The sequence below is a fragment of the Glycine soja genome, chromosome 20 (genome assembly GCF_004193775.1).
Source record: "Glycine soja cultivar W05 chromosome 20, ASM419377v2, whole genome shotgun sequence".
NCBI classification, from domain to species: domain Eukaryota; kingdom Viridiplantae; phylum Streptophyta; class Magnoliopsida; order Fabales; family Fabaceae; genus Glycine; species Glycine soja.
Window position 1 is genome coordinate 48,883,227 of NC_041021.1, and position 22,936 is coordinate 48,906,162.

At 31.5% G+C, this 22,936-nt stretch overlaps 3 protein-coding genes across 3 annotated transcripts; 2 read left to right on the forward strand and 1 right to left on the reverse strand.

Annotated features, from left to right (window-relative positions):
* Positions 1-5,792: 5,792 nt before the first annotated feature.
* Positions 5,793-8,202, forward strand: LOC114401203. Its single transcript, XM_028363666.1, has one exon. It carries the CDS (start codon positions 6,549-6,551, stop codon positions 7,449-7,451), a length of 903 nt encoding a protein of 300 aa, XP_028219467.1. The 5' UTR covers positions 5,793-6,548; the 3' UTR covers positions 7,452-8,202.
* Positions 8,203-15,608: 7,406 nt separating this feature from the next.
* Positions 15,609-19,338, forward strand: LOC114401649 (protein NDL1-like). The gene is made up of 11 exons (XM_028364226.1): positions 15,609-15,795; positions 15,926-16,025; positions 16,212-16,309; positions 16,547-16,635; positions 16,889-16,949; positions 17,041-17,127; positions 17,429-17,506; positions 17,594-17,650; positions 17,745-17,800; positions 18,552-18,687; positions 18,805-19,338. The coding sequence occupies exons 1-11, from the start codon at positions 15,736-15,738 to the stop codon at positions 19,042-19,044; spliced, it is 1,062 nt and encodes a 353-aa protein (XP_028220027.1). The 5' UTR covers positions 15,609-15,735; the 3' UTR covers positions 19,045-19,338.
* Positions 19,339-20,317: 979 nt separating this feature from the next.
* On the reverse strand, positions 20,318-21,242 carry LOC114402593 (mitochondrial import inner membrane translocase subunit TIM23-3-like). The gene has a single exon (XM_028365234.1). It carries the CDS (start codon positions 21,121-21,123, stop codon positions 20,569-20,571), a length of 555 nt encoding a protein of 184 aa, XP_028221035.1. The 5' UTR covers positions 21,124-21,242; the 3' UTR covers positions 20,318-20,568.
* Positions 21,243-22,936: the final 1,694 nt, after the last annotated feature.

Below are 22,936 nucleotides of genomic sequence, written 5' to 3' on the forward strand. Positions count from 1 at the left end.
TCTTATCACGGCAGAAGGCACTTCCTCAAACACTTATGCTTTAATGGGGTGCTCATGAGTCATGATCATCGAAGTCAATACCTACAAATAATTTATGGTGTGTTTTTAGGAAACTCAAACGACTCAGACAAACATTAGATGAGTGCATGCAAAGTCAAACTTTTTCGTGTGCATCAAGTATAGGATTATAACCACAGATTCATAATAGTATTTTAGCTGTGGGAGAAAACTCATTATAATTTTTTTAACAATTTAAAATTATAATTACATATGTTATATTAATAAAAAAATTAGTAGGGGAATTGCCCCCTTACTCTTGAAAATAGCTTTAATAAAAAAATTTAGTGGGGGAATTGCTCCCTTACTCTTGAAAATAGCTTCGCCCTTGATTACAACACTGGAATCTAAGATGCCTATAAAATATTACTCCCTATAAATTGCAAGTTTTGCATATATGTCCAATGTGAAGAAAGACTTTGACAATTCCGATCAATTAAAAAAATAGGTAGATATAATTTTAAAATAATTACTTGTAAAAATTAATAAATTTATTATATATTAATTTGTGAACATAAAATAAAATAAATGTTCTTTGTTATTCATGTATAGACTATTTTCTTTTATATAGTTTATATTATGATTAAATTATAACAAATAAATCTTTTTTAATATATAAAATATTTTAGATTTATGACGAACAATTCTTTTTACAAAAGCTATTGAAATTTAATTTACGGATAAAGATAAAAGAGGATATATCGTTAAGAAGATAAAGAAAATAATAGAGTTATTCTAATTATGTAGTTTATACTGTTCAAGAGTTAGAAATTCACTCTCCTGTATGAAGGGAGATTAAGTTATTCTAGGACTGACTTTTAAAAAGTTATTATTTATCTTTATTTTTCATTTTCTTTTAATTTAATGGTGAAAGATGAGTTATTTGTTGGAAATTAAATTTCATGAAATTACATAAAGTCTCTCTACTTTCTCTATACCAACACCAAGACCCCTTAATTGTTTTTAAAACATCATATTGACACACTTCATATATTATCCTGTTTCTCTGCTTAATTGTTTGAAAAATATTACACATAAGAAACGTTCTTGTAAATATTAAAAAAATAAAGATACTTATATAATTTTATGAAATCTCATGGGTGAATAGTATGATTTATTATTGGATTAAAAAAATAAAAAGAGAAAATGAAGAATATCTCTTTTGAATTTACTCAGAGTAATTTAATCCCTCCACTAATTATATAAGCTTAGATTTTTAAACTCATATCAAGCAAAGGGATCACCCATGTTTCCTTTTTGTTAGGACATTTATGTGCACCTGGGAATGAAGATAACCATATGCCAATCACCTTCATAGACATTGTATGGGCAAAACAGGAAGGACTCACTACTAGAAAACCATTTTTGTTACACAAACACACAACCAAAAGCATTATTTATTTGTCAGTTGTCACCAATTAAAAGAAATCATTAAGAAGTAATGTGCAAATAAAATATATATGAAAAAAAGTGTGTTCAATTGCTTCAGCCCGCTAACCAATGTCAATTCCTCGTATGCATTCACTTTTCTGTTTGTGAAGAGGGCAGGCTGCAAATAAGAATCGAAACAAACAATCAAATATAACCAAAAGTTAATTTTCATTGTTTTCCAACAATAAGTAAATGAATATAGAATCATCAAACACATTTTTACATGATAATAGTGACGATCAGGCGTCTTTACTTAAACTGAAATATCTATCAGATTTTCGTCCGAGCATCTGGAAACAAGAAACACAGAAACCATACTAGAAACCAATAGATGAAAAGGACGGAAAAAGACACATTTGCAAGGACGAGTGAAAGAGGAGAAAATAAAATATGATACAAGTCATGAACTCTGGGGTACACTTGCATGACGACAAAATAAAAGGAAAACAGAAGGAAAAACTGTGTTGTTCTATGATGGTCATTGACAATTGACATAAATGGAACAACAAAAATCAAGCACACTGAGTAACACAAAAACAATTTTATAGTTCTCCCATCATTGTCTCTTTCATTATGAATTATTGAGTTTGAAAAAAAAAAAGACTCTTGCTATGGACCCCCTTTTTTCTAAGTACATCCCATTTTTACCTCTCATTATATCATTTTTCTTAAGAAGTATACTCCTTTTGCTTTCTAGAATTTTTTTTTTTGGAATTACATCTACCTATTCTGGAAAATGTATCTCTCAAAATATGATTCATTGACGGAATCCTTAGTTGTGGATCTAACTTTTAGCATTAACAAACTGAGGAACCTATTTGAGACTATCTGAAATTGAAGAGAATAAAAAGGAAGAAGAAAATTAGAAAAGAAGATGAAAAGAATAACAATACAATAGTGAAAGATTGATAAATTGAGGATGATTCGTAGCAAAGAATAAAAAATTCTTTGATAAAAGCTTAATATTTCATAGAATAACCAAGAGAGACACTCTCTCGAGTGTGTCTAATATGAAATTTCATCAAAATATGCCAACAAAGTATTTAAAAAGTTTATTAAATACTCTTACAAAGTATTTAATAATTAAAATACTTGAGAAGAACCATAAAAGGCCGTGACAGCCTATATTACAAGTTAGAAAATAGGCCTAAAACATAATTAAAAACGAAAAATAAATCATATTCTAAAAGTTGGCTAAAATTTATAAGTTTCATTTCTTATTCTCTTTCCTTAGTCTCTTACTCCTTGCTCTAGTGATTTGTCAATTAATATTGAGCTCACTCAAGTCAAACTCTTCCTCCTTGGATAGCCCTCTATCACTCATAGTTTCAAAAATATACTTCTCGAATAGGTATATATTTTTCAATAAAATATCACTTAAGAAATTTCATCAAAATATGCCAACAAAGTATTTAAAAAGTTTATTAAATACTCTTACAAAGTATTTAATAATTAAAATACTTGAGAAGAACCATAAAAGGCCGTGACAGCCTATATTACAAGTTAGAAAATAGGCCTAAAACATAATTAAAAACGAAAAATAAATCATATTCTAAAAGTTGGCTAAAATTTATAAGTTTCATTTCTTATTCTCTTTCCTTAGTCTCTTACTCCTTGCTCTAGTGATTTGTCAATTAATATTGAGCTCACTCAAGTCAAACTCTTCCTCCTTGGATAGCCCTCTATCACTCATAGTTTCAAAAATATACTTCTCGAATAGGTATATATTTTTCAATAAAATATCACTTAAGAATTAAGATGATTGATGATAAAATTTTAAAAAAAATGATAAACGCTTATCTTATACCCATGTTTGTTAATCTTATTTTTATTCAATAATCAGTGTTCTTTAAATTCTATTTAAAATCTTATTTCCATCTTATCTTTATTATCCTTTAAACCCTAATTCCAAACTATCTTCATCATATATTCCTTATATAATAATGCATTTTCATCATTATTATATAATATTTTGTTTTCCTTCATGTGGCACTGCGTTTCAAGGTATGTTCATCACTAACTTCATATATTATACACCTTAATTGCAAAGCAAAGCTTTTGACGATGGTTTATTTCCTTTAAGTGTGCTCATTCATTTTCCAATCCAAGTCCACGTCAACGATTCAATGTCACATGAAGTTAGTGATGAACCTACCTTAAAACACATTGTCACATGAAGGCAAACACAAAATATTGTATAATAATGATGAAAATGCAATATTATATAATGAATATGTGATGAAGATAGTTTAAAATTAAGGTTTAAAGAATAATGAAGATAAGATAAAAATAAAATTTTAGATAGATTTAAAGAACATTAATGATTGGAAGAAAAAAAGACTAACAAATATGGGTATAAGATAAGCATTTATCATTTTTTTATTATTTATCGTCAACCATCTTAATTATTAACCGGTATTTTATTGAAAAATTATACCTATTTTGAAGGTATATATCTGGAACTATGAATCATAGTTCCGGATATACATTTTTGAAATAAGTATATGTAATTCTAGAAATACATTTTTGAAAAACAAAAGGAGTGTACTTCTTTAAGAAAAAGGATATGGAGCTATAAGAGTGTACTTAGAGAAAACGAAAGTGTAATCAGTAAGTGCAAAAATACCACCAATGCTTTTTTTTTTAAATCATGTCTATTGACAAACTTCTTCATGTCTTAAATCAGCCTAGCCCATGATAATTGGACAAGCCCAATTTTGGCCCAATTTCAAGGCAAATACTAATTGGACTAGCTCAATTTCATAAAGCATAAAAACTATTATGGAAATGAGAGTTGCTATTGGTTTTAATGAGTTTTACTATTGGCCCTTATAATCTCTTAAAATTTTAAAATTATCCATCCCTGAAAAGTATTACGGTATCGTGATTCCGCAACATAACAGGGAGTGCAAAAATTATACACAACAAAATCATGTTTTGGTTGTACAAAAGAACAATGAAATCACAATTCTACTGTGCATAATTTTTGCACCCTTTACTATCCAGTGGAATCACGATTCCATAATGCATCTTGGTGTGGAGAAATTTACGTTTTTTTTAGAAAAAAATGTACAAAGGAAATGTGATTTTGTTGTACACAAAATCACACTTTTGTTTAGTAATTTTTTTAAAAAAATATACAATGAAAGTGTGATTCCATTATACATTGTGTATAATAGAATCATACTTTCGTCGTGTATCTTTTTTTTGAGAGTTTTTAAAAGTTAAAAAAAATGATATGTATTACATACAATTTCATAGAAAATGTCAACTACATATTGATATTTACATCTATAAAAATAATGAGATACAAGTTCAATGTTTGTCATGAACCAAATGTCTATTACATATTTCAAGAAAGATCTACTACATATTAATACTACATATTTCAATCTCTAGAAAGATTTGCTATATATTAAGATTCTCTAATAGACTGAAATTGTATTGAGTTGAAATCTTATATACATTGATTGTAAGGCCTTTGCCATGAGCGGGTTTTGGATGTGCCGTGGTGAAGGGACTATGAAGATTGGAGTTGGTTGTGAAGGGATTGTGGAGGGGCTCGAAGGTGAGATCTAGTGGCTAGGAGGTGCGATGGTGAGATCTAGCAATGAAGGTGAAGGGACAACGAAGGGTGGAGGTGGTTGTGGACGGGGTGTGGCGTGAAGGTGGAGGGATCAAGAAAGATGTTAGTTTGTGGGTAAGAGAAGAAGATAAGCGGACCATTTCGTCATTTGACTTAAGATGTGAAGCATTAGTTAACGTGGTTTCATTAGGGAAGACCAAAGAAACGCAAAAATGAGTGTGTAATAAATCTTAAACTCAGAAAAAGTCAGTGTAATTTGCTAAAAAGAAAGACAAACTAAATTGACCCTAATCGAAATATTTTGAGATGTTGGACAGTTGGAGTAATGAAATTTAGTCTAATTAGATGTAAATATAGCCTTTATAGAAAGACTAATTAGTAACATAAGAATAATTTAAGAATTAAATATAATCAGAAATTTAAGGTGTTGATATAAAATGCCTAAGTTTAAATTTTTCCAGGTTGGGAACAAAAGTTATTAATTTTCCCCGGTTAGATGATGCAGGATAAAATTTTAAAATGACTGGAAAAAGAAAAGAAAAAAACAGGTTTTCGTGTGATTATTGTGAGGTATGTAAAGCATGGAAGCATATTTGTGAGAACGTGCTTACGTTTTTACACGAGAGTGTGGGCTCCACTTCTGAGGAACCGCTTCTGAACCTTTCACTCCTTCCCTCCCTTTGAATACATACATGCCAAATATAGGGAATTTACATTCAATTTTAACATAACATTTCTTACTCAGAATTTCCCCGAACTTGAGAAATGAAGCCACCTTGAGTGGCTCCTCTCTTGTTCGTTCATGTGTCCTTGTCAGGTAAAAGCAACTACACACACCATAGGAGAAGGAAAAAAAGTGCTTTCTTTTCCACCCTTAACTTTAATCAGTGTAGAGTAACCCTCACAAACCAGCCTTCCAAAAGTTCAACCCAGTTACCATTTTCTTCCACATTGTCCCATTCTTTTATGTGGGTGGTCACCATCTCATTTTTATCTCTACCATAGTAGATAGACACATAATAATAGAGTCATAGACGCTATATTATTATTATTATTGTTTTTCAAAAAATTTGAATTGTTTGTTTGAGATTTGTGGCATTGACAGTGAAACAAGTCTGCTTTTTGTCTGTTTCTCTGTGACCCCCTTCACTCTCTACATTCCTCCACATTTGTCTTCTACTTGCACGCGCCTCTTCTTCTCTTCTTCTCTCAACTCAACAACAGATAGATAGATAGAGTCATGGGTTCCAATCTAAGACCCCATCTCAGATGCCTTGTACTGCATCTCTGATCCATCAAGGTAACACTCTCTCTTAGTTCTCTGCAACTTCTGCCTTATCCTCAGAGAGAGAGAGAGAGAGAAACAAAAGCAACAGCAAAAACATTCGATGTCTACCACTTTTGTTCTGTTTCCTAAAAAGGTCAGAAATTGAGTTGAGTTGAGGTTGTTGTTTTGGAGAAGAAGAAGAAAAAAATGAAGGACTTTCCTTCATGCTTCGGTGAGAATGCAGTTCAGGTTGCGGATTCATCATCTTCAAGCGCGAGCCAAACTGCACAGAATCTGGTTATCTGCGTTTACCAATGCCGGATAAGGGGTAAGTGCTGCTTGATAACCATCACGTGGAGTAAGAGCTTGATGGGGCAAGGGCTTAGCGTTGGGATCGATGATTCGTCTTCAAATCAGTGTCTTTGTAAGGTGGATATCAAACCCTGGGTGTTCTCCAAGAGGAGGGGTTATAAGAGCCTTGAGGCTTATTCTTGTAAGATTGATGTGTATTGGGACCTTTCCAATGCTAGATTGGGTGTTGGTCCTGAACCCTTGGAGGGGTTTTATGTAGGAGTAGTTGTAGATCGGCAAATGGTTCTCCTTCTTGGAGATTTGAGGAAAGAGGCTTTCAAGAAATCTAGTGCTATTCCATTACCCTCTAATGCTGTTTTTGTTGCCAAAAAAGAACATGTTTTTGGCAAGAAGATGTTTGGTAATAAGGCTGTGTTTTGTGACAATGGTCAGATTCATGATCTTGTCATAGAATGTGACACCTCAGGGGTGTCTGATCCGTGCCTTATAATTCGCATAGATAGCAAAACCGTGATGCAGGTGAAGCGGCTCAAGTGGAAGTTTAGGGGGAATCACACCATCTTGGTGGATGGACTTGCAGTGGAAGTTTTCTGGGATGTCTATAATTGGCTTTTTGGTACATCCCTTGGAAATGCTGTCTTTATGTTCAGAACATGCATCTCCGAGGAAAAATTGTGGGTTGGTCAACCCCTTTCTGATGCAAATGTGGTGCAGTGGTCCTTCTCTCAGAGGTTTTCTGAGACCAAGTCGCAAGGTCTCGGCTTCTCACAGATTTTATACGCGTGGAAGAACGACTAGAGTTGTGGAAATCCACCATACTAACAGACCTTTTAGTGAGTTGTGATTTTACCCAGGATCTGATTGTTTTACTACACTTGATTAAAGATGAGTACTTTTGCTTGTATCGCTTCTACCCTTAAAATTCATACCCTCAATATATCTGTGCATTTGAACAGATCATGAACATTTTTTTTTCTCCAATTGGCTGTATATTTATCCTCAAGTGTTAATTTTATGATATCCATATTACAAAAAACTAGTCTACAGTTTGTTGTGTTATTCAAGTACATATTCTCTTAATTTCTTTCATCAGTAATATATACCTGCTATTCCAATTTCAGGTTGTCATATATTTTTATCTTTTTGCTTTGAGAATTCATCTTATCAGATATGTGCGGCAGGAACTGCAAACTAGTAATGTCTATTAACTAAGAAGATACAGCAGTAACAAGTCTTATAGCCAGGGAGAGCTGAGGCTGAAGAGGAAGGTAGCTTGTGAGAGAAAAAGAGATCAATGAATTATAATGAATGCTGATTTGCTTTCCTTCCTGTATTATAATCCACAGAGCTTTTACTAATATAGTGAGACTATTATCAGGATATGGAATTAATCCTTCCCTTATTAGAATCTCCTGCTCTGATGTCTGATAATTAGCAAACTGAGAATGAGATTCTGGTCAGTTATCTTTGTATATATTTATTTATTTTCATTCTGAGAGACCAGGTATCATTCTGGTTAGCATATGAAGATGAATCATGGTTTGTGACTGATGTATTTATTCTAATTATTTGTTAATTAACCCAAGGGTATATTGCCAGCTTATGTTCTCCCCTATATTAAGCTCTGATGTTCTATGATTTTACCTGCAGATCTTTTATTATCTTTCACAGCCAAATCCGGGAATCTGTCTTTTTAATCCTGCAGCCTGTCTGCTGTTTGATTCTGTCATACAAATTGCAAAACAAGAACAATTTTAGTAGTTACAAACAATTATGATTTCCTGAAAGACACACAGCTGCTATTTCAGATGCCTATCTCATATGTAAGATATATTCCACAATCCAAACCATAGAAAACTGTACCACTGTCATTTATTTATACCCTGTCATTTTTTCTATAGTATTTTTTATTACTATATAATAGCACTCTGAATGATAGTAATCTATTATAATATCTACTTACAGCTCAGATGCTTTCCTCTATATTCCATAAAATATCTTTTCAGCAGTATTGATCTTCCAACATTATTGTAGCTGCTCATATGGGAAGAACATTTTTCATGAATGCTTGGTTGAACTTTTCTTTATTGTGTAAAGGTAAGGAGGAAATATATATATAGAAGATGAGTAAGAGAAGCTGCTCACTTGTTCCCAATTCATAGCTGTCTATGTGTTATAGTTCCTTTATCTGCTTTTGTAAAGATGCCTCAATGTGAGTTTGATAGATCATGGTATTGTCACATTGCAGATTGTATATAGTGATTGCCCTTAATGGAAGAAGTAAATCTCTGTCAATGTTATCATATACGAAAATGCATCCTTTTTTATCCTTTTGATTTTTGCTTCATTGTTCTATATTCTGTTATTGATAATTTGTGGCATGAAATAATTTGGAGGGGATGTGATAGAGGATGTATATGAAAACGGATGATTTGAAATCTACACAAAGTCATGGACTCCTTGTATCTAGATTCAAAGAATTCTGATTTTGGTGTAAAAGTAGCTGATATTTGATGACATCAAGTATTTTTTTACTGAATTTTCTCTGCTTTTTACTGTTCTCATACAGGCCAGTGTTAATACTTAGGCAAACACCGCCCATATTTCTGTATTATTTGAGCTGTGCAGTAGTGCAGTAGTGCAGTGAGTATTTCTACTCTGTTGTTAATCTTTTATGCATATAGGCATTACCCTTGGGACTGCCTTGATCCCTCTTAAATGAACTCGTACACATGCACTATGCTTCTAACTTGTATGTTCCATATTTATCACTGTACGGTTTCATGTGTCATTACCAAATCTTGGCCCTGGTCCTAATGCTTTAAATTCTTGCTCCTAGTGGATAATTCCCTTTTTTATGCATGTTATCTTGGAGTTTAATTTTGATATCTTTAATGTTCTTCGTGAACTACCTGCAAGGTAATAAAGATGGAGCAATATGGTAAAGTCTACCTACCTTATATTAGTCTGACGAGAAAAAACTGGTGACTGTGGTTTACTGTCTTGGGAAATTTGTCACATACGTTCTGAAATGTTTAGTTTTTTCGGTAATTAATACCATAACACACACACACACACACACACATATATATATATATATTTGCATTCATTGACTTCCTTTTTTCGGTAATTAATACCATTATTTTATGAGCTAAAGGATTTTATTTACTAGAAAATCTGCAATGATCACCAATTAGTAATGACTTTCAATGTTTCCCAACGGACCCCGAAAGTTGAGTGTTTCTTCAGATGCAGAGGTGAGAAAAATGTGCTAAATGGAATGAATGATTTGGTGGAAGTTATTTGTCAATTTGTCAAGTCATACAAAAGAAGTCCTTGAGTCATTTTATATGTGGATAAATCACATCAATTTAGTATCTTAGCGGTTGTTGGGTTCCTAAATGCGAATGAGTTAATTTTGACCTCAAGAGAATAAACTAGTTCCTAAGTCCCCGCGCACCAAATCTTAGTGTTATGAAAAGCACTTATGCATATTGCTGATAATGCATGACCTAATATAGTATTTTCTATAATTTTGTTAATAAAATATGGTTCTTTACGCAGCTAAGGATATTCAAATGAAAATGAGAAAATTCTTTGATATGCTAAGCAACAATAGATACGCATTTGTGATGTTAAATTCGTAGTTTTGTCTTTTTAAATGAGATTATTCAACTCAATTGATTAAGATTCAATATGACCCTAGGATATTGAAGGTCTAAGACTAAAGAGATACTTATCCTCATAAAGCAAGATCTCCATTAAGTTATTCATTTTAAATATGGAAATGCAAGTATACAGCTTAGACCGACAATGATTTATAGTGTGTCTGGGTTTATGATATTTTACTTTTCAATGTATTTCAACAAGTCGGAGTCAAATCCACCGATTGAGGTTCGAGTTATTTAAGGTTAAAGTATAGTTTTCTTTCAGTAAAATATCTAAAGTTTGTTTTCAGTTCCTATAAAAAAAATTGTTTACTTTTTGTTTTTGCAAAATTAAAATATATGATTTTTTTGTCCAAAGTTAGTTTTAGTTATAATCAAGCCTATGTGTATTTTAAAATTTAAATGAAAGAAAATGACACTTAGGTTTGGACAAATCCAAATCTAGTTTGGAACCAAAAAGTTATACATTTTAATTTTATGAAAAAGAAAAATAGATAAATTTTTTGTAGAGACTAAAAATAAATTTAGAGTATTTTATGTGTATGAAAAATACATTTAGCTTTTATTTAATTTTATGTGCAACCTATTAATCCGTCTTATCTTTTAGACAAGTTAATCAATCAATTGAAACTCAGTTTAAAAAAAAATCAAGCTTAGTCCCTTCTTGATTAACACAGATGGGGCATTGAGCTAAGATGAGTTCAGATCTTTAGGTATACTAACTCTACTCTCATAATGTTTTGAGAAAATTTTGTCTTTCCACTTACATTGCTAATAAATTCTCCGTTCAAATAGTTCCCGAAGCTTTGAAGCTAACTAAAGTAAAGATACATGAACACCTCTACACTACATATAGTGAGTGTTTGTTAAAAACTTTCCCATGTTAACGAACATTTTTCCAATAACAGCCCAATGTTGCTTCTATAATTACTTCATGATTATATGAGAATGCTTGTTTGAAGCGCCTCAAACGATAATCCATAATCATGTACCCTTATTTAAACTTTTACACACACTTACAAGTTAACAGAATACCTCAGGATCAAGCCTATCCCCAGCTATCACAATTCAACCTTCATCTAGATATTTCTTAGGATTGCTGTCCAATACAATTTATCCTATAAAAAAAATCTTTACTAAATAAAAAGGTAGGTTTTCTGAGCATTGTAGTCCAATATTAAATCTTTTCCTGATTAAAATAAAATAATTTTCCTTTCTTCTATTTTGAGTTACTCTTTTACAGTGGACATGTTTTAAGAGTTATATTATTTTATAATACATTTTTACTTTATATCTTTTTTATTACATCTCTAATTCAATTTCATATTTTCTCTCTTTCGTTCTTATTTTTTAATTATTAAAAAAATATAAAAATATAATTTCTCTCTTTTTGTAACGATCGCATGGTACAGGAAAAAAGAAACTGACATGAGTAACTTTTTTTTTTTAATTGGCACGTAAAAGGGTGCACATTTTTTCCACCTAACTCTGAAACCATCACTTTTTGATAGAGAAAGAAAAAGTTACACATAGATTATAAACTATGAAGAGTAAGACGACAGTGTATGTCCGATAAGGTTATACTAATTAGTACATGTACATTTTGAGAAAACATCTTACAATTTAAAACTTATAACTGTAGTTAATTTTATTTTTTTTACAAGTATCTCGTTTGAAATCAATCTTATTTAAGACATGTTTAAATATCAAATGTGATCAATCTTATTTAAACTCTCGTTGATATTGTTGTTAAAAAATTTAAGAATAAAATTTCAATTCATTTTATTAATAAATCGTTGTGGATATCTAATTAAAAGATTAAAATTATAAATTTCAAACATAAAAAAATACTACAATAGAGAGAGCTGTTAGAAAATTAAACCTTAACAAGTAAATGGTAATTTTAGGTAAAAAAGGAAGGCCGTGCAATCAACACAAACAGCGTCTGGTTTGGTCCATGCCGCCACGAAAGCTGCATCCTGCAATTTGTACGTCAACACACTCGACATCATCAACAACTGGTACCTAATATTTAGCAGGCTTTCTCGTTTGAATCTTAATAGTATTTTAAAAAAAAAAAAATCTTCGAACATTTTCGACAAAATGTCACTTATTGGCTTATTGCTTAACTAAGAATTATGACAAGGTAGATCCTTATTCATAGTTTTGTTTCATGCTGTAGTAATGTTCCATGCCAATTGCCAAATTCTGACGTGCATCAAGTTTTCATCGTGCCCTGTTTTCCTGCAGTCATATTTGAAAATGAGAGCTGAAGAAAAGGCATCGGAATTAAATAAAGTTTGGGGCATGGCAGAACGAATAGCATAGTCAACATGCTTACATGCCACTAATTAGGTTATGTGTATTTTATTAAGATAATTAAGAAAAGTCTCTGACTTTTAGCCTTTTCATATCCCATACCCGTCTGCTAAATTTGTTTTCGGGATGTTGTCACCAGAGTCCGCGATCCCCGGATAGATTAAGAAAAATATTTCTAACTAATATTCTTATCTTTCATTATCTATTTAATTCATATAATTTTTAAATTTATTTTTTAGTTTCAATTTTTTCGGTTTCTAAATTTTAATAAATTATGTTTTAATTCTTAAAAGGTTATTATCATTAAATTTGTTTAATTCCATTAATTAAATAATTTTAACGACAAAAATATTGAGAATTAAAATATAAACTTTAGAAATTAAAATTTTTATTTATTAACTATAAAGACTAAGTTTAAAAATTATAAAACTAATTAAACTTATCATAAATTATTTATTGTATAAATTATAAAATTACAAATCATAAATAATATAATTTTTTACACTCTAATAAAAATATTTTCTTTAAATTTGTTAATATCTTTTAAGACACTCTCGTTAGTATTTGTTAGTTAAGAAAAGCCGCATTCGGTTCCTTTTTCATAATTTAACGGACCAATCAATCACCATGCATGTCCTTACCTACAATTAGTTTAGCTTTAGCAGCATTTCCGAGTGAGAGTGTAAACCTAAGCCATCATTATTAACTATTAATATTCAATTGCTTTCTTATTAACCAGTCTCGCCTTACAATAAGGAGTCATTGTTGAAAAATAATTGTCTAAATATTATTATATTTATTTTGATTTAATTATTTATTTTATCTCTATAGTTTTATTATTTATATTTTTTAATCTTTATAATTTTAAGGTGATTTTTTAATTTTATAATTTATATTTTAATTATTTTTTAGTCTTTATAGTTTAAAAGTAATTTTTTTAATTATTTTTAGTCCCTATAATTTGAAAATGATCTTTTTAATTCTTATATTTTATATTTTAATTTTCTTTTAATCTTTATCATTAAAATAAGTAACATTATCAATTATAATTAACTACAAAAATATTAACAAATAATTTAAAACTAATTTATCGTAAGATAATTTGTAATAAAAAATAGTTGATAATTTATAATTAATTTGTAACTAATTATTTTTATATATTTTTTTTGTAGTAATGATTAAAAGGTAATTAAAATATAAATTATAGAAACTAAAAATATTACTTTCAAACTATAGACTAAAAAAAATATAAATTATAAGGATTAAAAATATTATTTTTAAACTATAGGAATTAAAAGATAATTAAAATGTAAATTATATAAACTAATCAAATAAATAATTTAAACATTTATTTTTTTATGCATTAAACATTACTATATTTGAGTAGGCTCTTAGTTGAGTAGAGTTTTCCTTACTAAACTTTTCGCGGTAAACTAATTATGAAATTAAAGTTTTACAGCTACAAAGTAAGAACCTTATATTTGTTAACATAGACATAATGAAAATACAATATATTAGTATTTAACTTGGTTAACAAAAAAGCTATAAATGAACAAAATATGACATATATAACATTTTTTAAAAATCGATAAACAAAAAATTACAAATTGAGGCCACTAGTTTTTCAGATGAAATGAGAATATTCTATTGGCCATACAATACTATTCTGCATTTTTAAAAGAATTACTTTAAAAGTTAACCCAAAAAACGATTTAAAATTGTATGAAAAATAACAATGATATTGAACTTTTATACACATTGTGCATTTGCTTTTAGTGAAGATAAAAACAAATAACATATATTCTAAATTACAAACACGATGATTAGAATCTAGTCAGAATAGTCACATAAAATAAATAAATAAAATATACACCAACCTAAAACAAAGATTTGCTTCCTCCATCTCATTTTATTTGTCAGTTTTAGAATATTTTTATTTCAAATTATTATCACTTAAAAATATTAGGAAATAATTAATCAGTATTATTATTTATAATATCTTCAAGAAATAAATACCTTAATAGATATATAGTTTTATGCTTTTTCATTAATAAGGATATCTTAATTAATAAATTGTTTTATACTGATATAATTAATTATTTTCCATGAATATATTAATTACATAAAACAATAAATAAAATATAAAAAAGGAATTAGATTTATCTAATTTCACAAAAATACATGATATTTATTGTTTACGTTTACTTGACTGTAAACAAGATATTTCTATAATTGAAAGATGAAGTCTTTATTATGAAAGTAAAATTTATCTTCACAGTAAAAAATCTAACATCTATTAACACAAAGGAAGACAATTAGATTTAAATCCTGCAGTATATAAATGAGCTGGCGTCTGATCATATGTTAGTGGAGAGCTTTCTCTTGGAACAAAAATCCAGCTGGCCTACAGCTGTATAATGATGCCCGTGCAAAATTACCAGAAAGCCCTCATTTTCCATTTCATTTATGCTTCTCAGTTCCAATGCCATACCAGCTTACCCACCCTCCTCAAAAATAAATTCTGTACGCTGTTAAGTATTCTTATTATAATGCTTAAATAACTAAAAACATAAAGTATTTAAATAATATAATTTTCTGTATTTTAATAAAAATATTTTCACTCGAAGAAAAAGCATAAAAAAGTGCAAATATAAAATATTATTTAATTAAGTGATAATGAATTTAATTATTCTTTAAATAAAATATGGAGTTGAAATCTTTGAAATGAAGAAAGCTGTTACCCAATTAATTTTCTTCTTAAGTTATAAATTGACTTGACCCAAATTACTGAATAGCAACGCAAAGTAAATAAAATTTTAAATGAATTTGTCTTTTAAGTTTTAACCCTCTCCAACGGTCACTGACTGAATGACACACCACACAGTACAAGGACAGTAAAATCTCGTACTCTGATAAGTTGTCACCATTTACTAAGGTCACTTGTGTGGTTCCCTTCAAATAAGGAGGTTCTGCCTGTAATTTGACTAGAACGAATAGGAAGGAAGAGTAAGAACCAAGAACAAAGAAGAGAAGAGTTTCTTCGTGAATATCAGTATTAAGCGGTGTGAGCATTTGTTGATGTATAGAGCGGAGACATGGGCGAGTCAAGCGACTCTGTCTCCATTGACATTGATTTGATTCCTTTAGGAGGAAAGGTAATGGCACTTTAACAAGTTACATGTTTTTCTAGAGAACCATCCATCTCAAAGTTTATCTTGTGTTTGTGTGATAGTTGAATGGAATTTGTATTATAATCATGTCTTAACATAGATTATACTTTTGCAGGAATGCACGGTGAAAACAAGTAAAGGCTCCATGTCTGTGCTTGTTTGTGGGGATCGAGAAAAACCCGCTCTAATAACCTACCCAGACGTGGCTCTCAATTGTAAGTTTGTAACCTTATTTATATTGCTTTTGTTTTTAATATGAATGGATTTGCTCACAAAATGTTCCATGTCTTGTCTATGCGGTTTGGTGAAGATGTTTAGAATTAGAAGCAAAGCAACCTTTTGTTTTTGCAATTTTGGATTACTGTATAATTACCACAACTTGATTTTGGCCTTTTCTGCAGATGTCTCTTGTTTCCAGGGTCTGTTGTTCTGCCCAGAGGCAGCTTCTTTGTTGCTTCATAACTTCTGCATTTATCACATTGATGCTCCGGGACATGAGGTCGGTATTGTTAGCATTCTTCCCCTTCCTTCCAACTCATATAGCCAACATAGGCTTTTCCATTTCATTTTGAAGTCTTCAACATGATTGAATGCTGAAGAATTGCAACTTCCATGAAATATTTATGATTTAACTCTTAAATAGCTCAGAGTTGATTTGGATATAAAGCTTCAAGGGTGTTGTCCTCTCCTTGAGTATAATTTGACTCTTTTATCATTTGTTTAAGAGTTATTGCAGTTGGGGGCTGATGTCATTTCTTCAGATGAACCATTGCTCTGCGTGGATGACCTTGCTGACCAGATTGCAGAAGTGCTTGATTTCTTTGGGTATGTAGAGCATCAGTTATTCTAAGTATTCCTCTATTCAGAGTATTCCCCTCTTGTTTTAACAGGAAGAATGTGATAACTATTTCTTTTTTTAAAGGCACATATATATATGTACTAGGTCTACATATTAGGTAAAGGAACTTAAGTATTTGTTATTGAATACACTTTTAGATTACTGAAACAAGCCTCTTTGTCTTTGATATTCTTACTTGGAATAGGATTTTAACCATTGTCCAAAACCCTCTTAAATCAGGCTAAGGGAGGTTCTGTGCTTGGGTGTAACAGCTGGTGCTTATGTCCTCACTCTATTAGCTGTAAGTTGGCATTTGTGAATTATAACTTGATCCACCATAACAATCTAGTATAGTAAGTAAACCATTGTCGTGCTTTTTCCTAAATTGGCAGATGAAATACAAAGAACGAGTGCTTGGATTGATTCTTGTTTCACCTATTTGCAAATCTCCTTCATGGACTGAATGGCTTTACAACAAGGTTTAATAATGTCTGTCAGCATTGGCTTTTATCTTATGCTATCTACTGAAGTATCTGTAACTAGATTAAGGAATTTAGTAGCCCATTAACTGACAAGGATGCACAACTTTTTTGTGCACAGTAAAACAATATAAAAATTTAAGTCTACTATGTGTGTCTGACATAGCAATAAAAGTCCTTGTCAGCATCATTGGCTATCATATAACAATTCCTTAGATCTCTAACTTGGAAGTTGTAAAGCAATAAAAAGAAGAAAATTCATTGCCCTTGTAATGAAGGTTTTTTATTTCCATTCATGCAGGTCTTAATGAATTTATTATACTTCTATGGTATGTGCGGTGTACTGAAGGAATGTCTTCTGCAGCGTTACTTCAGCAAAGTATTCTTCACATTCTTTCCCTTCATCCCTCATTATGAAGGTGGAATCATTTCTGTATGTGACATTACTTCTCTACATTTGTTTTAGGAACTTAGGTGCAGTGTTCAGGGAGCAGAATCAGATATAATACTAACTTGCCGAAGGGTATGAACATATCAATTTTAGCAACAACAAATGCATAATTTGTATTTGTAGGATTCTAAGTTGCCCGATCCTCTTTTCTGATCTATAATTACAGCTTTTGGATGAAAGGCAAGGTTTGAATGTCATGCGATTTCTCCAAGCAATTAATGCGTAAGTTATAATGTTTCTGACAAACATGATTGTTTAATCCTGTTATTATCGATGATACTTTAAATATTGTTTAGACGATTCAATAGTATATTTTTGGAGACCTTTTTATGAAGTTCATGCAAGTTGTTAGAAAATTCCTTTCTACAATTAGAATTTGAAATGGTAATAGTTGTTATTCCTTATAGTGCTTATTCTATGGGAGAACCAAATTCTCATCTGTGGCTACTGACTTGTTGAATTTTGGGCAGACTAACATAGCATGTAAATGAATAGATGACAAAAGAATGCAATTTCTTGTAAGGATATTATCCTATCACACTATCTTCCGCTTAGGACAATATTCTTCAGATGAAACTTTAAATATTCTTATCTTCAGATGATATTGTCCTATGACTTGTTGGATTTCTTGTAAAGATGATACTTCAAATATTTTTCAGATGGATTCAATAGCAAATTTTGGTGGTTTGCATATGAAGTTCATGAAAGTTGTTAGAAAATTCTTTTCTACTATTAGAATTCGAATTGGTAATAGTTGTTATTCCATACAGTTTATTCTACGGGACTGGAGAACCAAATTCTATTCTGTGGCTACCGACTTGTTGGATTTTTGGCAAACCAACATGGCATGTAAATGAAAACATAACAAAAGAAGGCTATTTCTTATAATTTCAATAAATTGCTGGAAATTTGAAAACGGCCAAATTATTAATTGTTTCCGTGATTTTATACCAAAATGGTTAACTGCTTGCAGACGGCACGACCTCACTGAGGGTCTGAAGGACTTGCAATGTAAAACACTTATATTTGCAGGTGAGAGTAGTCCATTCCATGCTGAATCTGTGTACATGAGCTCAAAAATGAACCACAAAATCTGCGCACTTGTTGAGGTAGGTTGTCCATTCATTTCATGAGTCAACATATATAACTTATACTCAGCTGCCTCCTTAAAAATCTAGTTGAGAAGACAAACAGAAATAACGTGATATTTTATAATACTTGCTCAGGTTCAGGCTTGTGGCTCATTAGTTACAGAAGAGCACCCAAATTCCATGATAACACCACTTGAGCGTTTCTTAATGGGTTTTGGCTACCACAGACAAACACATGCTGCTTCCTCATCAAGCAACGGTTCAAATCCAGCAAGCCCCACTAGCCATTCATGCATAGCACCAGAACTCCTCTCCCCAGAGAGTTTAGGAATTAAGCTCAAGCCCATCAGAACCCGTGTTGATGTTCAAATCTAACTTTATCCAGCAAAAAGGTTCAGAAACCCCAACAATACAGCAGTGAAGTGAGCTAAATCATTGCACATAATATAATATATAGCTAGTGTAGGATATATTCTTTGATTAATGATTATGTTGGTGGACTAATTATATTGTTTGCAAAAATGGGTGTTTTTCCTACCAATGTAAAAAAGAAAGAAAGTAGGGGAGGTATCTTACAGTTCACAATAGGACTATTCTTTTTCCTAATGTTGATTTTTTGAGATAAGATCTCTCACCAAAGTCAATCTGTTCTGCAAAAATTCAGGTTTATACAAACCTCAAGCGATAAGGACTGTTTGCTACTAATGTTGGTTTTTTGTAGTGAATATATGGATAACTTTGTCATTTCTTAAAAACCGGATTGGGTGTGGGTCTAACAGAAATAGGGTCTGATAGGGACTAAAACAGAATTATCTTAAAGAAAATACTTGTGAAGAGAAAAAAAAACTGTCATTTTTTGTTTACGTTAATAGTTTGGCATTTTTATTTACTATTAGAGTTAAAGACTCGTCCTAAAAAAATTACGGACTCGTAATATTAGCCATTAAGAAGAGCATTTACGTTGCTTGCTCTGTTTTATGAGTCTTCCTCGACTAGTATAATTAATCATGATTCATGACACAGGAAAGGTTCATGTCAGTGAGTTAAGATATATTTCAAGATATTAATATCAGTACAATATTATGTTAGAAATTGTATTATTGGACTCACGGGAAACAAGATTATTAATTTAGAATTTTTGCACGAAAGATGTAATTTGGAGATATAAGGTAAAATAAAAGCTCTCGCAGATTTACAACTTAAGAAATCAAGTGAATTCTAAATTTGATTGCAATGGAAATTTGGAGTAACAATAGGAAATTGAAAACCGTTGTTATTGGGTTTTAAAAAATATTCTCCTTACACTAACTCATTCTTCTGAAATCAATTCAATTATTCAATGTTTATGAGCACATTTTTAATCAACCATACTAAAGCCAAGGTTTCAGGCGAAGCTTACGACGGAATTTCATTTATAAATTTGAAAATAAACAGAAACAAACCAACCAACCATTTATGCAGAAAACATGCATCAGGATTTAAGAAAGGCTTCCGCTATGTGTTCTCTGTCTGCTATTTGTGAGAATTATTATGAATTTCCAGAGCTGTTAACATTCTATTACTGTGTGAACCTTAGAAAGCTACATTTTACAAGGTTGCAAAATGCAAAGAATTGGTCTCTTATAATCAGCCTAAAATAACAACGGTGTTTAGCAACCTCTAGAGGACCACAAGAGATACATTAAACAATAATTATAAAAATCCATGTCACTTCAGTGCTTTAAAACTAAATACATGAATTTATGGAGAGGGTTTACAAATTAGTGATTACAACTGCAATATGAAATTAATACCAACAAAAACTATGATGATTAAAAAAAAAGACAATTTTAATTCCAAAGTATTAATCTAATTTGTATCACCATCCCCATTCCCCATTGTCGTTAACCTGATTGTTTCCTAGATCGGCACGTATCTTTTCAAAGCTTGCTTCCCGGCGACCGCTGCGGCGGCGGCGATCCCACCTATCGCACCGGCAATAGCGGCGGATCGGGGTCCGGCGGCGGCCCTATAGAGAGCTCCGGTGCCGAGTCCGGCGACGGCGCTGTTGACGAGGTCATCGGTGCCCCTTAAGTGGGTCATCCCACTCTCGAGGCCGGCGAAGATGAGGCCCACCACGCCGAGCGAGTTGCCGAGTCTGCGACCCGCGAGGCCCCCCGAGTTGAGTACTCGGTTGAGTCGGATTTTGAGGGAGTCGGCGGACTCGGCCTCGCGGAGGCCCTGGACGGTGCCCCTGGCGGCGCCGGTTATGGCGCCGGCGAGGTAGCCGGAGCCGGTGTAGTACTGGAGGTTGTCACCCCAGGAGCGGTGGGTCCTGGCGGCTTCTTCGGGGAAGAGGTGCTCCGGCGCGGTGGGGAGGTTGTAGAGCTTCTGAATGGGGACGTTGAGGTCCTGGTAAGGGTGGTAGACGCGGGTGTTGTGGTGATCCTTTGAGTTGCTTGAAGAATCCGCCATCGCCGTCTTCTGTGAATGAAAAAATTTCCAAAGTCTACGACAACAACGAAGGCGTGCGTAGGGTTTAAGGAAGATCAAGCCTCAAAGGGTTTTGGGAATATAATAACACTAATGTTCTGTTTTTTAAGGCACCACTTGGTATTAAAGTAAAATTAATCTTACTTGTCGTAACAATTATGAAATAGGAGGAATGACAGAAAAATAGAAAATATTTATTTTTTAATTGAACATATAGGGGATAGGAAACAAATTAATTAATGAGATACATAGTCATATTGTCGAGTTGGAAAATCTATTTTCATTTTTGCTTCTTTAATTGGAAATGATAAATGTTAAGAAAAGTTTTTTCGTGAAAAAGGAAGCAAACCCTGATTTGTATCAAATCACACCCTTTATTCTGTCAATCTTTCTTAATTAAGTTTTACTCAAAAAAATCTCAGCCTCACATATTATATTTCGTGTAATTTGTGCAAGTTTTATTCGTGTAATTCTAAAGAGTATAATGCATATTATGGGAAGATTTTGCAAACCAACCTCTTAATAAACAACTCTTCTAACCAATATCGAATCTATAAACTTTATGCTGCAAATACAATATCCATATACATAAATTTTGTGGGAATAATATTTATATTATAAGTTAAATTTTACATTGTATTGCATATTAGGGAGACAATTTACACATGTACATCATTAAAAAAAAATTCAAAAGTTTGTGGGGGAATTGCCCTCATAGTCTTCCCTCAAATTTTTTCGTCCCTGCTTCTAAAGGAGATACCTTAGTGTCGAAGGGCTAGTAAATGTGATTGGGTAAAATTATTTATGGTTTAAACTTGTTTAATAATAATCATTTAGGAAAAAATGAAATACGTTGCATCTTACTCGATAATATCGGGGTAGCTTTCCCTTTTACAGTTTTTTTCATAAACATTGTTTATCTATTCGTCAAAAAGCATTTATTTAACAAATGAAAATATGTTGAATCATAAATAATTCATATAAACACTAACATGTCATTGATTTGTGTGAAACTCATAGAAAATTAATAAATGTTCCATATCAATCTCATGGTCACTAAAATAAATAAATTAATAATAAATAAATGCACGATAAAGTATTCTAATTATTAAAGCAAATAACCTTATAAACACACGGAAAAAGCAAATAACCTTACAAATAAATTAAATTCAAGCAAAGAGAAAAGCTAAACAAAAAAAATATCCATTGAAGATTGAAGAAATTCCTTGTGCATTGAAAAACAAGATGTTTAAAGGAGCTTTCAGCAATATGGTTGCATTTTTGTTTAATAAATTCTCTATCATTCCAGGTCAACTCTTAGTAATACTTAACAAGCATGGTTTGTGACCAATGGTTATTCTATGTTAGTTTCAGGACATAGTCACATTCTAAAATTTGTTAATTCACGAATTTGAAGAATTTAAATAAAGGGGGAAGCGTATACCTTTGAGTGCCCTGGTGCTTCACGAAAGGAGAGAACAAGTCGGATAGGAAATATAGCTCCAAAACCTTTTCCCACTTTTTTTAAAAATGAGTATAAGATTACCGAATCAAAGAGAGGTCAACAAATAATTAATTCTTAGTTCTCAATAAGATTTATGTTTTGAGTAACGTTATAGAATTTGATAACATATGTGATCCAAACATGTTAGAAATTAAATAAACACATTCAGATTAAATTAAAATTGGAAGTGTTATCAAATTAGAAATTAACCTCCAAATCATTGCAAAGGTTAGTAACTCAAAAACAGTGAGCAAAATATCTTATATAAAATTTTACCCGTTATAGAATACC

Coding starts and splice junctions, on each gene's coding strand:
- LOC114401203 (XM_028363666.1), top strand. CDS start 6,549: ATGAAGGACTTTCCTTCATGCTTCGGTGAGAATGCAGTTCAGGTTGCG.
- LOC114401649 (XM_028364226.1), top strand. CDS start 15,736: ATGGGCGAGTCAAGCGACTCTGTCTCCATTGACATTGATTTGATTCCT. Junction 16,026..16,211: donor CCCAGACGTGGCTCTCAATT/GTAAGTTTGTAA, acceptor CCTTTTCTGCAG/ATGTCTCTTGTTTCCAGGGT. Junction 16,310..16,546: donor TTGATGCTCCGGGACATGAG/GTCGGTATTGTT, acceptor GAGTTATTGCAG/TTGGGGGCTGATGTCATTTC.
- LOC114402593 (XM_028365234.1), bottom strand. CDS start 21,123: ATGGCGGATTCTTCAAGCAACTCAAAGGATCACCACAACACCCGCGTC.